At 43.8% G+C, this 13,455-nt stretch overlaps 1 protein-coding gene across 4 annotated transcripts in view; it reads right to left on the bottom strand.

The window, feature by feature from the left end:
* The window catches only part of EPSTI1 (epithelial stromal interaction 1), a 98,204-nt gene that overhangs the window by 38,764 nt on the left and 45,985 nt on the right, over nucleotides 1-13,455 (bottom strand). For all 4 annotated transcript variants that reach the window (XM_023251861.2, XM_006927315.5, XM_011290734.4 and 1 more), the window contains exon 7: nucleotides 7,414-7,507. In XM_023251861.2, the coding sequence (XP_023107629.1) occupies nucleotides 7,414-7,507 (94 nt within the window). The remainder of the gene's footprint in view (nucleotides 1-7,413; nucleotides 7,508-13,455) is intronic.

Below are 13,455 nucleotides of genomic sequence, written 5' to 3'. Positions count from 1 at the left end.
GACAGAAGAAGCTAAAAAGGACATTTAATTAAACTGGATCAAGAACACCTCCTCAAAGTGGGTGACACTGAGTTATGTTTTAAAGAGTGAATAGGAAACAGACTAAGCGGGGGGGGGGGGGGGGGGGGGGGGGGGCAGTGTGTGAACAAAGGAAAAATAGCATTGCAGTAGTTTGTTAAGAGTTGCCGTGAAGTACCACAGTCCAGGAGGCTTAAAAAACAGAAATTTATCGTCTTGCAGTTCTAGAGGCTTGGAGTCCAAAATCAAGGTATCTGTGCTGTTGGTTCCTGCTGAGGGCTGTGAGGAAAGGGTCTAGCCTCTCTCCTTGGCATGTAGATGGCCACCTTCTCCCTGTATCTTCACATCATCTTCCCTCTGTCCCAAATTTCCCCTTTTTATAAAGACATCTTTCCTGTTGGATTACAGCCCCCTTCTAATGACCTCATTAGAGGTTGATTACCTCTATAAAGACCCAATCTCCTAGAAAGGTCACATTCTGAGGTAGTGAGGGTTAGGACTTCAACATATGAATTCTGAGATGGCCTGGGAGATCACAGATCAATCCCTGACAAACATTAAGTCCCCACTTCAAGACGGTGGAGTAAAAATGTTTCTGCACCATCCTTCTCTCAAAAATTATGCTAAATTTAGGGCACCTGGGTGGCTCAGTCGGTTAAGCGTCTGACTTCAGCTCAGGTCATCATGATCTCACAGTTCGTGAGTTCAAGCCCTGCGTTGGGCTCTGTGCTGACAGCTTAGAGCCTGGAACCTACTTCAGATTCTGTTTCTCCCTCTCTCTGCCCCCCTTCTCAAAAATAAACATTAAAAAAAATTTTTTAATGATGCTAAACAGAAGAGAAAATGAAACAAGCTCTACATTCAGAAACCAAGAGACATCTGCATTCTCAGACAAAAATCTATGAAGACAAAGTAGATGAAGAAATGGTAAGTGACTAAGAGGAAAAGAGCAAAACAGAAGGTGTTCTGGTAGGGATGTAGGATACCCACAAGAAGCCAATATTCTCCACAGAGCAACATGAGGGCCCCAGACATGCATGTAACAGCTATGACAGATGGATGATAGGAAAGTACCTACGCCAGCTCCCACCCTGAGAATTCAGGCGCTAATTCTCCCAACCCAGACAGTAAATCAGAAGTGTATTCTCTGGATAAACTAAATCGGACACACCTAGCACAGAAGGTCACAGTGGTTAAACCCAGGTTGAGAATGAAAGGCCTGTATAAAATGCTGCATACTAAGTGGTGAGCCTCTGGGCCCCCTTCTCTGAAGTCGTCTTCTGCTCCCTGCACGGTTCCTTCCGAGAGCTAGAAGGGGACATTGCATCCATGAAACAAAAACAGGTTGCTATTTTTTACGAAGCAACAGAGAAAAAAGAAGTTCTTGGAAAATCAAAAGATCTTCCCTCCCGTCACAAAAATGTGACCAGTAAAATATTTAGGAGATACTCAAGAAAATGTGTGAGAAAACAGAAAAAAATATACATGTATGTACACACACACACACACACACACACACACACACACACACGTCTCCACCCCAGTTCCTGGAACATAGCTCCTCAAACTTTTGTGATTTCCTAAGCCATCAGGGCAGTAGGAGCATCTTTTGTTCGAATGAGGCTCACTGGGTGGGCTCCTGAATGGGGACTGGTTACCAGAAAGACTAAGCCACAATTAGAAGCTTGGAATTTCCAGATCCAACCATCCCCTCCAATCCTCCAGAGAGGGGAAAGGGGATGGATATGGAGTTAATAATTGATCTTGCCTGTGTGAAGAAGCCTTCACAAAATCCCAAAAGTACTTGAGGGTGGGGAATTTCCAGGTAAGTGAATACATTCACACTTCAAGGGTCACCATATCCCAACTCACAGGGACAGAAGCGCCTGCATTCAGGACACTCCAGACCTTGCTCTAGGTATCTCTTCATCTTGCTGTTCATTTGTATCCTTTATCATATCCTCTAGTAAACTGGTAAATGTAAAAGTTTCCCCAAGTTCTGTGAGTCACTCTAGCAAATTAATGGAACCCAGGAGGGGGTCATGGGAACCCCCAACTTGTAGCCATATTAGACAGAAGTTGTGGGTAACCTGGGGACCTACTACGTGCAATTTGGCATCTTAAAGGGAGGGCAGGGTTGTGGGTGCCTTTACCTTGGGAACCTCCAGATAGACAGTGTCAGAACTGAATTAAATTGTAGGATCCCCAGCTGGTGTCACAGAATTACTCGGGGTAAAGCAAGTCGCCCCACATCTGTTGTCAGAAGTGTGCATGTGGTAGTCACGTGAGAGGAAAGGAGACACTCAGTGGGGAAAGGACTGGGTTTTTTTTTTCTAACCCAATATGCCAAGAAGTAGAAAAAAATGTCAGAGATAAATTAAAGGAGAAAAATTTTTTTTTCACAAAAATGAAGATAAATCCAGGAGGCCTAGGATTTCAGTAAGAATTCCTTAGAGAAAATGAAGAGAAATAAATCAAAGAAATAACACAAGAAAATCACCTAGAACTAGAAATGAGTTTCCAGACTGAAAAGGAATATTAATGACCCTCATACCAAGGCATATCATTATGAAATTACAGAATACCGGAAAAAAGAAGAAGATACTAAAACATTTCCAGGGGAAGCAAGGAAAAGCCCTTATATATAAGGACTGAAATTCAGAGGGCCTTGGATTGCTCAAGAACAAATACTCAAAAGTAGAATAGAAAGGCCTTCAAAATTCTGAAGGAAAATGATTCCCAATTTGGATTACTTACCAGCAAATTACAAGCTAAGTGTGTGGGCTGAATAAAGATACCTTCAGATATGCAATGACCTGACCATACATCTTCTCCTGGGAAGCTACTAAATAATATGCTCCACCAAAACAAGGAAATAAAACAAGAAAATAGAAGACAGGAGGCCTAGAAATCAGGGGACCCAACACAGGAAAGCAGTAAGAACAATTCCCCAGATGACTTTAAAACAATGATTCTCATCCTGGGCTGCACATTAGAATTACCGGGGGAGCTTTAAAAGCCCTGAAGCCCAGGCCACAATACAGCAGGATCTCTGGGGGTACGACCCAGTCATCAGTGAATTTTAAAGTCCCCCAGATGATTCCGATGTGAAGAGGAGGTTGAGAACCATACTGTGAAAGCAAAGTCCCAGAACAACCGCTGTGTAGGAGGCCAAATGAACCACCAGCCAGGTTAAGGCAGAAGAGGGATGTTTCCAGAAGGGAAAGAAATCCGAAACTGACAAGTTACCTGACAGACACAAAACGGAAAACTGTATGGAAATCTGCACCAGAGACACTTTGTGGAACGGTCACAAAATCTGAAGGAAGCCAGTCAAACGTTCAGAGGAAACCAAGCAAATGTTAAAGCAAAAATTTTAAGAAGTCCTAACAGAAAGAAACTGTGAAGTATACTAACTGGCTTGGCAGTGAGAAAAAAATTTATGTAGTCATTACAGTAAGAGAAAGCCTGAAATACTGAATAATTAGGGGAATGGAGGGGAAGGGATACATTAACAAGATCTGAACTTGGTTAGCCAAGCAACAGCAACACCTACATTGAAAGGTACGTGGATCCACATAACAAAGAAACTGCTTAGGCGAGTGTGGTGGGAGGAATAATGGCCCCCCCAAAAGATGCCCACTTCCCAATCCCTGGAAGCTGTGAACGTCACCTTGCAGAAATTGAGGATTCTGAGATGGAAAAGGACCCTGGATGATCCGGGTGGAATCACAAGGGTCCTTGCAAGAGGAAGACAAGAAAGCCAAAGAGCAGGAAGAAGGCGGCATGAGGTGGAGGGCAGAGGTTGGACGCAGCCACATGCCAGGGGGGCGAGAGTGCCCGCAGCCAAGGAGAGCTAGGAGAGGCAAGGGACAGGTTCCTCTCTGGAGTCTCCAGAAGAAGCCAGCCTTGCTGACACCTTGATTTTACCCCCTTCATACTCATTCCTGACTTCTGACCTCCAGATCTGTAAGACAATACATCTGTGCTGTGTCGAGCCACTAAGTCCTTAGCAATTTGTTACACCAGCGACGGAAACTTTTTTTATTGAGCCATAACTGACATGACATTATATTAGTTTCAGGTGTGCAACATAATGATTCAACGTTCGTGTGTGCTGCAAAATGATCACGGCAATAAGTCTAGTTAGTATCCGTCACCACACGTAGTTACAAAAGTGTTTTTCTCGTGACGGACCTTTTAAGATCTCTCTTAGCAACTTCCAAATACGCAGTACGGTATTGTTAACTGTGGCCACAGGCTGTGCATTACATCGCCAGGCCTTATTTTATAAGCAAGGGGAAATTAATACACAGAGTTTAAAATACTGGGAGCGGGAGTGAGATTAAAGGAGTGCAAGGGACACAGGCCTTCAAGTGTTGGCTTTTTTTGAAAAAACATGTGGCACGTGGATAAAAATTAAACCATCTGCACGAGGAGTTCCAAGCAGAAGTGAGAGGAAATGGCTGGAAAGGCACAAGCTATAGAGCAGCGCTCCGCAGACATTAATGTGTGCACAAGTCGCCACAGACCGTGTTAAAATTCAGCTTCAGATTCAGGACTGGAGTGGCGCCTGAGCTTCATCTACACCCTTCGAGGCTCCCGGGTGAGGCCCACGCTACTGGTCCATAGACCCTACTTAGAGTAGCCAAGACCTAGATTCTACGTACAGAAAGGAGTCGTGAGGGAAGGGAGGAAGGCAGAGAGCAGAAAGGGCTCTGTGCTCAAGCTAAGGCATTCTGACTTTATCCTTGAAGATACAGGGAGCCACGGGCAGTGGAACAACCGGATGAGATGTTTTTAAACGACTATTCGCTGTAGAGGAGGCGGCAAGAGGCAACAAAGCAGACTGGAAACCATTTAGTGTACAACCAGAAATATTCAATGATTATGATTGAGGAAGGCGGCATATTTTCTGGCACTTCTCACAGGCACACACACGGTACAGAGAACTGTATCAACCCACGTGTAAGTAAACACTGTAAGTATCTTTGGTCTGAAGTTCTCTTACGTATCGCTTAAAGGAATATTCTTGTCGTCTTTTCCACTGATGTAATTATAGAGTATGTATTAAATTCCCAGCTGCCCATGGAAGAGCCACACGTAAATAAATGTAATAAGAACAACTTTCTCTGCAAAGGTACATTATGTGAGAATTAAATTTTTTTTAAAAAACTTGAAAGCTTGTAGCTTATCACACCCCCATAGAAATGGGGGTCACACAGCGCTGACATTCTATACATTGACCACAGTTAAGGCAAACTACAGGTGTCTTCCTTCCATGTTACAAAAGTGCACTGTAAAGGCGTGTCATTCCTAAAGCATTAGAAATGGTTCTGCAAAGCATTCTCAGAGGAATTCTACGCAGATGGATTAGACAGAAGAAGAGTAGAATATTGGTAAAAAAAAAAAAAAAGTCACTTAAATATATTGAACACCAACAAATTATTAATAGTTTGCTGTCGAAATGGGAGCAGCTATTGAATGCAGTTCATAAAGAATCATCCTGGGTCCAATGCTGCTCCATATTTTCTATTAATAGCTCTGAGGATCTTGTGACTAATGCACTAATCAATCCACAGAAAACGCAGTCCTGGGAGACATTACTCATGTCATGGACAACAATATTAAAATTCAGGATGATCTTGTTAACTTGAAGAAACAAACCAAAATCAATAGGCCAGGTACACACAATTCTGCCGGGTGTTTCGTAGGATTCGGGAAGCCTTCAAACAGGGTCAAGACCATCCTGGCAGCCAAGCACCCAGTTGATAAAGTTATCCAATTCCTATCTTCTCTCCCTCCCTCACGGCCACAGGGTATCTGGACAGACGTCAAGGACTGTCCCTACACAGGATTTAGCTCTCTACCTACAGTTTTCAAGTCTGTCCTTTCATGCCCTGCAGTGAGAGGAGAGAGGACAGATGTGACAGGACCCGTGGCAAATCTTAGACTTTGGAGCACCACCTTAGAAGCGGGGGACGAGGGTGGGGGGAGGAACATTTAAACATTTGTAAGTAAGAGTACAATGAACTTATCCCAAGGAGTGTCATAATAGCTTCTCGACATTTTAAATCATGGTCACTAAAGCGCACATTTTTAAAAACTTAAACCCATCCTTTCTTTCAACTACAACCATTTCCAGAGGCATCCTGAATTATACTTACTTTGTTGTCCCCAGTTAATCAGTCAATAACCAAGGCCCTGCCAACTTCACCTTTTATTTTTTTTAATATAATTCATTGTCAAATTGGTTTCCATTCAACACCCAGCGCTCACCCAACAGGTGCCCTCCTCAATGCCCATCACCCACTTTCCCCTCTCCCCCAGCCCCTATCTCCCCTTAGTTGGTTCTCAGTCCTTAGGAGTCTCTTATGGTTTGCCTCCCTCCAACTTTTTTTCCCCCTTCCCCTCCCCCATGGTCTTCTGTTAAGTTTCTCAAGATCCACATACGAGTGAAAACATACGGTATCTGTCTTTCCCTGACTGACTTATTTCACTTAGCATAATACCCTCCAGTTCCATCCACGTTGCTGCAAATGGCCAGGTTTCATTCTTTCTCATTGCCAAGGAGTATTCCATTGTATACATAAACCACATCTACTTTATCCATCCGTCAGTTGATGGACATATAGGCTCTTTCCACTCACCTTTTAAACGGTTCTCTGACCTGTGCTCTCATCTCCATCCTCCCATCCACTGCCCTATTTCATGTCTTTATCATTCCTTACCTGGACTAACGCAGAGCCTCTCAGAGGCCTCTCTGCCTCTCCATTCCCTTAGAGCCATCCTTCACATGGTTACCAGTGTGACCCCACTAAAATACAAACCTGACCTTGAACCTTCCCTGTTTGAAAATTTTTAGTGCCTTCAGCACTCAAAGAATGAGGTCCAAGATCTCCAATGCAGCATACAAATTTCTGCAGTGGTATTCTGCTGGCTTCCCATGTGAGGTATTTCTGGATGTCTTGATGTCTGGGGGACACCTCTAGCATGTTGTGCTCACATCCTGCAGTACCCACGGCAGCCCATACAATGAACTGTCCACCCAAATTACAGTCCTTCCAGGCAGAAACTGTATGCACTTGGTAGACCTTACGTAACCTTATGTAACATAAAATTTGGAGGATAGATAAATGGATGGATGACTGGATGAGATCAAAGGCTTTTCAAAGGGTGGTGTTTAGTCCAGGTGCCCGTAATGTAGATAACCAAGTGCAAGCATTGTTTTATAGCTCAAGGAAGCAACAGCTGAAGTTAAGTTTCAGATCAGGTCCATCTGCCTTTAGTTCCAGCCATCTATTATACACAGCTCACTCTGTGCCCTTAGCCTTCATTCACCAAATGCCTCTTTATAAAGTACCAGGCAGCAACCCTGCATGGCCTCCCACTTACCCAAGTTGAAGACTGTGAGTCATGAAGAGCCTTTTGACAGGTACTTCTATCTGGCGACTCTGTGTCCAGTCTGCTCAGGAACTCCGCAGTTTTGCTAGCAGGGACACAAACGGGTGTTAGGGCCTTCATAAAAACAGAAATATCATTACTCATCGTGCCTCTGGATACTGGCCAAGACATTCACTGGGTGATGACTTAAAGTGTCCTGGGTAGAACAAAAGGTTAGTGTGAGAACAAGGTCGCGTAGAAAACCAAAATAAAACGCTACCGTAAGACCGCCTTGTTGAAGAACATTCATCTGAAAAGTATAAAATTAGGTTTGTGGCATGTGAAACTGGGATTTCATTTTTATCTCCTTGACATGGAGAGAAATGCTCCCTCAGATTCTACAGTGTGGGGTCCTAACTTCCCGTCTCAGTATTTAAAGCCTGACATTCAGACCGCACGATAGAGCCGTGGCACGTTGGGTCCCCTGTGAGACCGCATTCCACGCTGGTTTCCTGTGGCCCTTCGCCCGCTTTCTCCTCTCGCTGCCCTCATGGCCTTGGCTGCTCTCGGGATACAGGCCCTCCAATCCTGTAACTCTTAACCACATATGGATCGTGGAGCCCCTGTGGGATTCTGAAAGCAGTTATGGCCCCTTACACAGACACATGCACACAGACACACCTTCGCATTTGATTTGTACCTTCCATGGAAGGTAAGAAATGCTGCTGGTTCTGGCCTGCATTTCCGACATCTCTTGTTAGCTCAGAAAGATTGGCTGAGAAACAGCCTCAGTTTTAAGAAGGTCTTTGTTTTTCCCTTAAAAACCCCAAACCATCACCCCAATTTCTCCTCTCACCTATGTCAAGCAGAGAACACTAGAATTGTTCCCTAGGCCTTATTTCAGTGACTTCCCCATTTGGCCTACCACTGATCTCCGTTTCTTTGTCCTCTCCCCATGTAATTTGTGGGATTTTCCCCCCTTATTTCCGATGCACAACCAAATACTTCATTCATGGAGGCCTAATGCATATTGCACCAGCCTCTTGCAGCCCTCTCACTGCCTGCCTCCTTCCCTCAGTTATCCCCCTTCTTCCCCCCTGATATTTTAGTCTTCAACTTGTCAAGCACTTAAGATCCGGACACCCAAAAACGCATCAATGGTCTGGTAAAAATAAATGGTATCCAGTGGAGGAAAATCAAAACAAGGAATTCAAAACTAAACAGGGATGCCAACATCACTTCAAATAATTACTTAGATAGAACATGGCATTTGAACAAGGTCAGAAGCTTGAGCTGGGAAAGGAAGAGCAAAAAGGTAAGCGACGTACATCACCCTGAGAAACATAAGGCTTCGGCACTGGAGACAAACAGCCTCTCCATTTGTCTAGGATTGCTTATCTTGCCCAGAATAGACAAGGAGACTAATGAAGTCTCAGAGCCTGGAAGCTGCCCCACTGTCTGGGGCTTTATGAAGTCATCAGTCAAAAGTGTTAAAAGAAGAGAGTTGCCAGAAGTTTGGATGAGATTTCTGAATATCCTGAGTTCAGACCTAGGAAAAGCGGCGAAAAAGAAACACTGCGATAAACAAGGAAAGAACCTCAGACCAAGTTGACGGGCAGCCCCACGTTGTGTTCTGACAGTGGCTTCTTACCTGCTGGTGCCAAGGACAAAACTGCCTGCATAGCCAACCGCTAGCCATGGCCCTTCTACCAATTATCACTGCCCCACTTATGCCACAGGATTAAATCATAATGACAGGGCCACAAGACTGCCACGGGAATTCAAGGACGGGTCTGTGGAGAATGTGGATTATTCCCAAAGATGAACCATATTGACAAGCCACGTTCCAAGTTACTAAACTAACTGACTGGTGTTTCTCAACTGTTAGTATAGGCCTAGGTATAGAATGTAATTTCCATATATTGACTAAACTGAACTGGGATACTTGTAGGCAATTATGGTCACATTTAATAAAAATAAAATACAGAAGAACCTTCTTGAGGGCAAAAGTGGGAGAATCTCAGAGTGCCTGGGTGGCTCAGTCGGTGAAGCATCCTACTTCAGCTCAGGTCATGATCTCATGGTCGGTGAGTTCGAGCCCCGCGTCGGGCTCTGTGCTGACCGCTCAGAGCCTAGAGCTTGCTTCAGATTCTGTGTCTCCCTCTCTCTCTCTTCCCCTCCCCCCAGGAGAATCTCCTGGTGGGAAGTCCAACAAGACTGAGAACCCTGACTGCAGCACTAGGTCACCTTTCCCTTGGGAGTTTCTTGCTCTTTGTCATCCCTGTGACTCTACCACCTGTAGAAAGGATGACCCTCTTTTGTTCATCATTCTGACATAAGCATAAATACAGGACTCCTCCCTTTACTCTCCACAGAGTGTATGAACCAATTAATTCAGACTTGGTTTAGAAGATTTAGTTCACTCACATCCAACTTAAGATCTTCAAGGGTACTTTGTGTTTGTTGTTAGGGTGATTCCCATAGCTTATCCTAACCTCACTTCAATACAATTCAGATGCAGCAGGGACTGCTAAATGTCCATCAAATTCATGTTCTCTTATTCTAGTGACACAACTTGACTACATACCCTGGCCTCCCTTGCAGTTAAGGTTGGCCACAGGGTTGAGTCTTGACCAATAGACTGTGAAAGGAAGTGATCACACCCCTTCCAGGACTAATTACAAACTTCTTACCCATGCACCTCCATATGTTCTTCTCTTTCTGGCTGGCTGGAGTAAAGACATCCCCCAGCACAAACCCAAAAGTTGTAATATTGAAGGTAGGAGAGCCCATATGGCTTGGTGCCTGAATATCTGAGTGGAGAGGGCCTCCACCCAAACTTGTTCACCCATTCCTTAAATGAGCAAGAAAAAAACAACATAGTATTCAAACTATATTTTAAAGTCTGTCACAACCCCTAGACTACCCTAATAACACAACATAAGAAATATGTACAACACAGCGAAGGAAACAATCAGCAAAACTAAAAGGCAACCAACAGAATGGGAGAAGATATTTGCAAAGGACATATCAGATAAAGGGTTAGTATCCAAAATCTATAAAGAACTTATCAAACTCAACACCCCAAAGACAAATAATCCAGTGAAGAAATGGGCAAAAGACATGAATAGACACTTCTCTAAAGACATCCAGATGGCCAACCGACACATGAAAGAAATGCTCCACATCACTCATCATCGGGGAAATACAAGTCAAAACCACAATGAGATACCAACTCACTCCTGTCAGAATGGCTAACATTAACAAGTCAGGCAACAACAGATGTTGGGGAGGGTGCGGAGGAAAAGGATCTCTTTTGCATTGTTGGTGGGAATGAAAGCTGGTGCAGCCACTCTGGAAAACAGTATGGAGGTTCCTTAAAAAACTAAAATAGAACTACCCTATGACCCAGCAATTGCACTACTAGGTATTCATCCAAGGGATACAAGTATGCTGTTTTGAAGGACACTTGCATCCCAATGTTTATAGCAGCACTATCAACAATGGTCAAAGTATGGAAAGAGCCCAAATGTCCATTGATGGATGAATGGATAAGGAAGATGTGGGGTGTGTGTGTGTGTGTGTGTGTGTGTGTGTATATATATATATATATATATATATATATATATATATATATATATAGTAATACTCCATTGTGTATATGTGTGTGTGTATGTGTGTGTGTGTACACACATATATACACACATATACACAATGGAGTATTACCCAGCAATCAAAAAGAATGAAACCTTGCCATTTTCAACTACGTGGATGGAACTGGAGGGTATTTTGCTAAGTGAAATTAGTCAGTCAGAGAAAGGCAAATATCATATGATTTCACTCATATGAGGACTTTAAGAGACAAAACAGATGAACATAAGGGAAGGGAAACAAAAATAATATAAAAACAGGGAGGGGGACAAAACAGAAGAGACTCATAAATATGGAGAACACACTGAGGGTTTTGGAGGGGTTGTGGGAGCGGGGCTGGGCTAAATGGGTAAGGGGCACTAAGGAATCTACTCCTGAAATCATTGTTGCACTATATGCTAATTTGGATGTAAATTAAAATCAAAAAGAAAGAAAAGAAATATGTACAAGAGAATCATTTCTCAATTAAGTGATCAATTCCAAAAGTGTAAGAGGCAGCCAAAAAGAGTTGAGGAAGATGAGAAACAAGGATTCTCAAGGATTCAGCTAAGCAGATATTTCAGAACCTTAGTCAGGGGAGGGGAAGGTGGGAAAGGGGCTTCATTCTGGAGCTGTCTTCCTGTTAGGCCTAGGAGCTACCTAGGCTCAGAGCATAAAAAAGCATGAACCTTCCAAATACTGGGGAGGGTGTCTTACAAAACTGGTCCTCTTATAAATTGCTAATGGAAGGGAAAATTGGTGTTACCACTTCAGGGAGTAATTTGACAGTGCTTAGTAGAGATGAATATGTGCATAATGCCTAGGTACCAACTCTAGAGAAACTCTTGCATAGGTATTTAAAGACACCTGAACAAGGTAATTTAATCCAGCACTGCTATAAGAGTCCCAGAGATAGAATTTAAAAAAAGGGGGGGGGGGGGCAGAGCCTGGGTGGCTCAGTCAGTTAAGCGTCTGACTTGGGCTCAGGTCCTGATCTCACAGCCCCGTATCAGGCTCTGTGCTAACGACTCAGAGCCTGGAGTCTGCTTAGGATTCTGTGTCTCCCTCCCTTTCTGCCCCTTTCCCCGCTAGTGCTCTGTCCCTCATTCTCAAAGATAAATAAAACATTAAAAAAAAAAAAGAGAGAGAGAGAGTCCCAGAGATAGAAAGAAGATGTGGAGTGGGGGTGAGGGGAAGATGAGAATGGAAAGGAAGAAGAGAATGAACTAGATCTACATCAAGAATCGATATGGTGAAATCTCAAAAAACAGTATCCAGTCGGGGCGCGGGGGGGTGGGGGGGGGGAGGAGTTGTAAAGGTATGATACAGTGATCAAAGTATCTGAAGGGCATAAAACAACAGTCTGTACCTTGTGTGGATTCACATATATGTAATAAAATTGGAACAATGTACATGATGAGAAAAAGAAAAAGCAGCCCAAGATATTTAGGAACTGTTCTGACACATCTTTTTTTTTTTTAATTTTTTTTTCAACATTTTTATTTATTTTTGGGACAAAGAGAGACAGAGCATGAACGGGCGAGGGGCAGAGAGAGAAGGAGACACAGAATCGGAAACAGGCTCCAGGCTCCAAGCCATCAGCCCAGAGCCTGACGTGGGGCTCGAACTCACGGACCGCGAGATCGTGACCTGGCTGAAGTCGGACGCTTAACCGACTGCGCCATCCAGGCGCCCCTGTTCTGACACATCTTAATCTCAATGTTATTACAAACTAATCCGACGTTTACAGCTAAGCCATGTTGTTCTACTGATGGACATAAATGGTCCCACAGAATATCCACTTTACCCAAGTAGACCTCACAAATTACCAAATATCCCCCATCTTGCTAAATGAATGCAGACTTCCTTACCAGTGTCATACTCATCTAGGCTGTCCTCCCTATAGGTAACATTTAGTGAGACATCCAATCACAGAATTGTCCCCACATGCTGACAACACACAATCTAGAGCAATCTCCTGCTTCTTTAGACCCTTCCCCAAATTACCTAACTGAAACCTAAATCCTCATCAGTTATTTCTAACACTCTTACTGAGATATCCCTCCATTTCTTACAGTGTGTGTTTTCCCTTTTTTCTTTTTTAGTTGTTTGTTTTTGAGAGAGAGAGAACACGGGTAGAAGAGAGGCAGAGAGGGGGCGGTGGGGGGGGGGGGGGGAAGACACAGAATCAGAAGCAGGCTCCAGGCTCTGAGCTGTCAGCACAGAGCCAGACGTGGGGCTTGAACCTATGAGACATGAGATCATGACCTGAGCTGAAGTCTGACACTTAACCGACTGAGCCACCCAGGTGTCCCATGTTTTCCTTTTTTGTAATAAACCCATAATATTCAACTACAGGTATGTCCCTGGTGGTCTTCTGCTGAAGGGCACTGACAAATGTTACACACCAGAACACTGTTGCTG

Source organism: Felis catus, chromosome A1, assembly GCF_018350175.1.
Source record: "Felis catus isolate Fca126 chromosome A1, F.catus_Fca126_mat1.0, whole genome shotgun sequence".
Classification (NCBI taxonomy): Eukaryota; Metazoa; Chordata; class Mammalia; order Carnivora; family Felidae; genus Felis; species Felis catus.
This window is presented reverse-complemented; position numbering and strand designations above follow the sequence as displayed.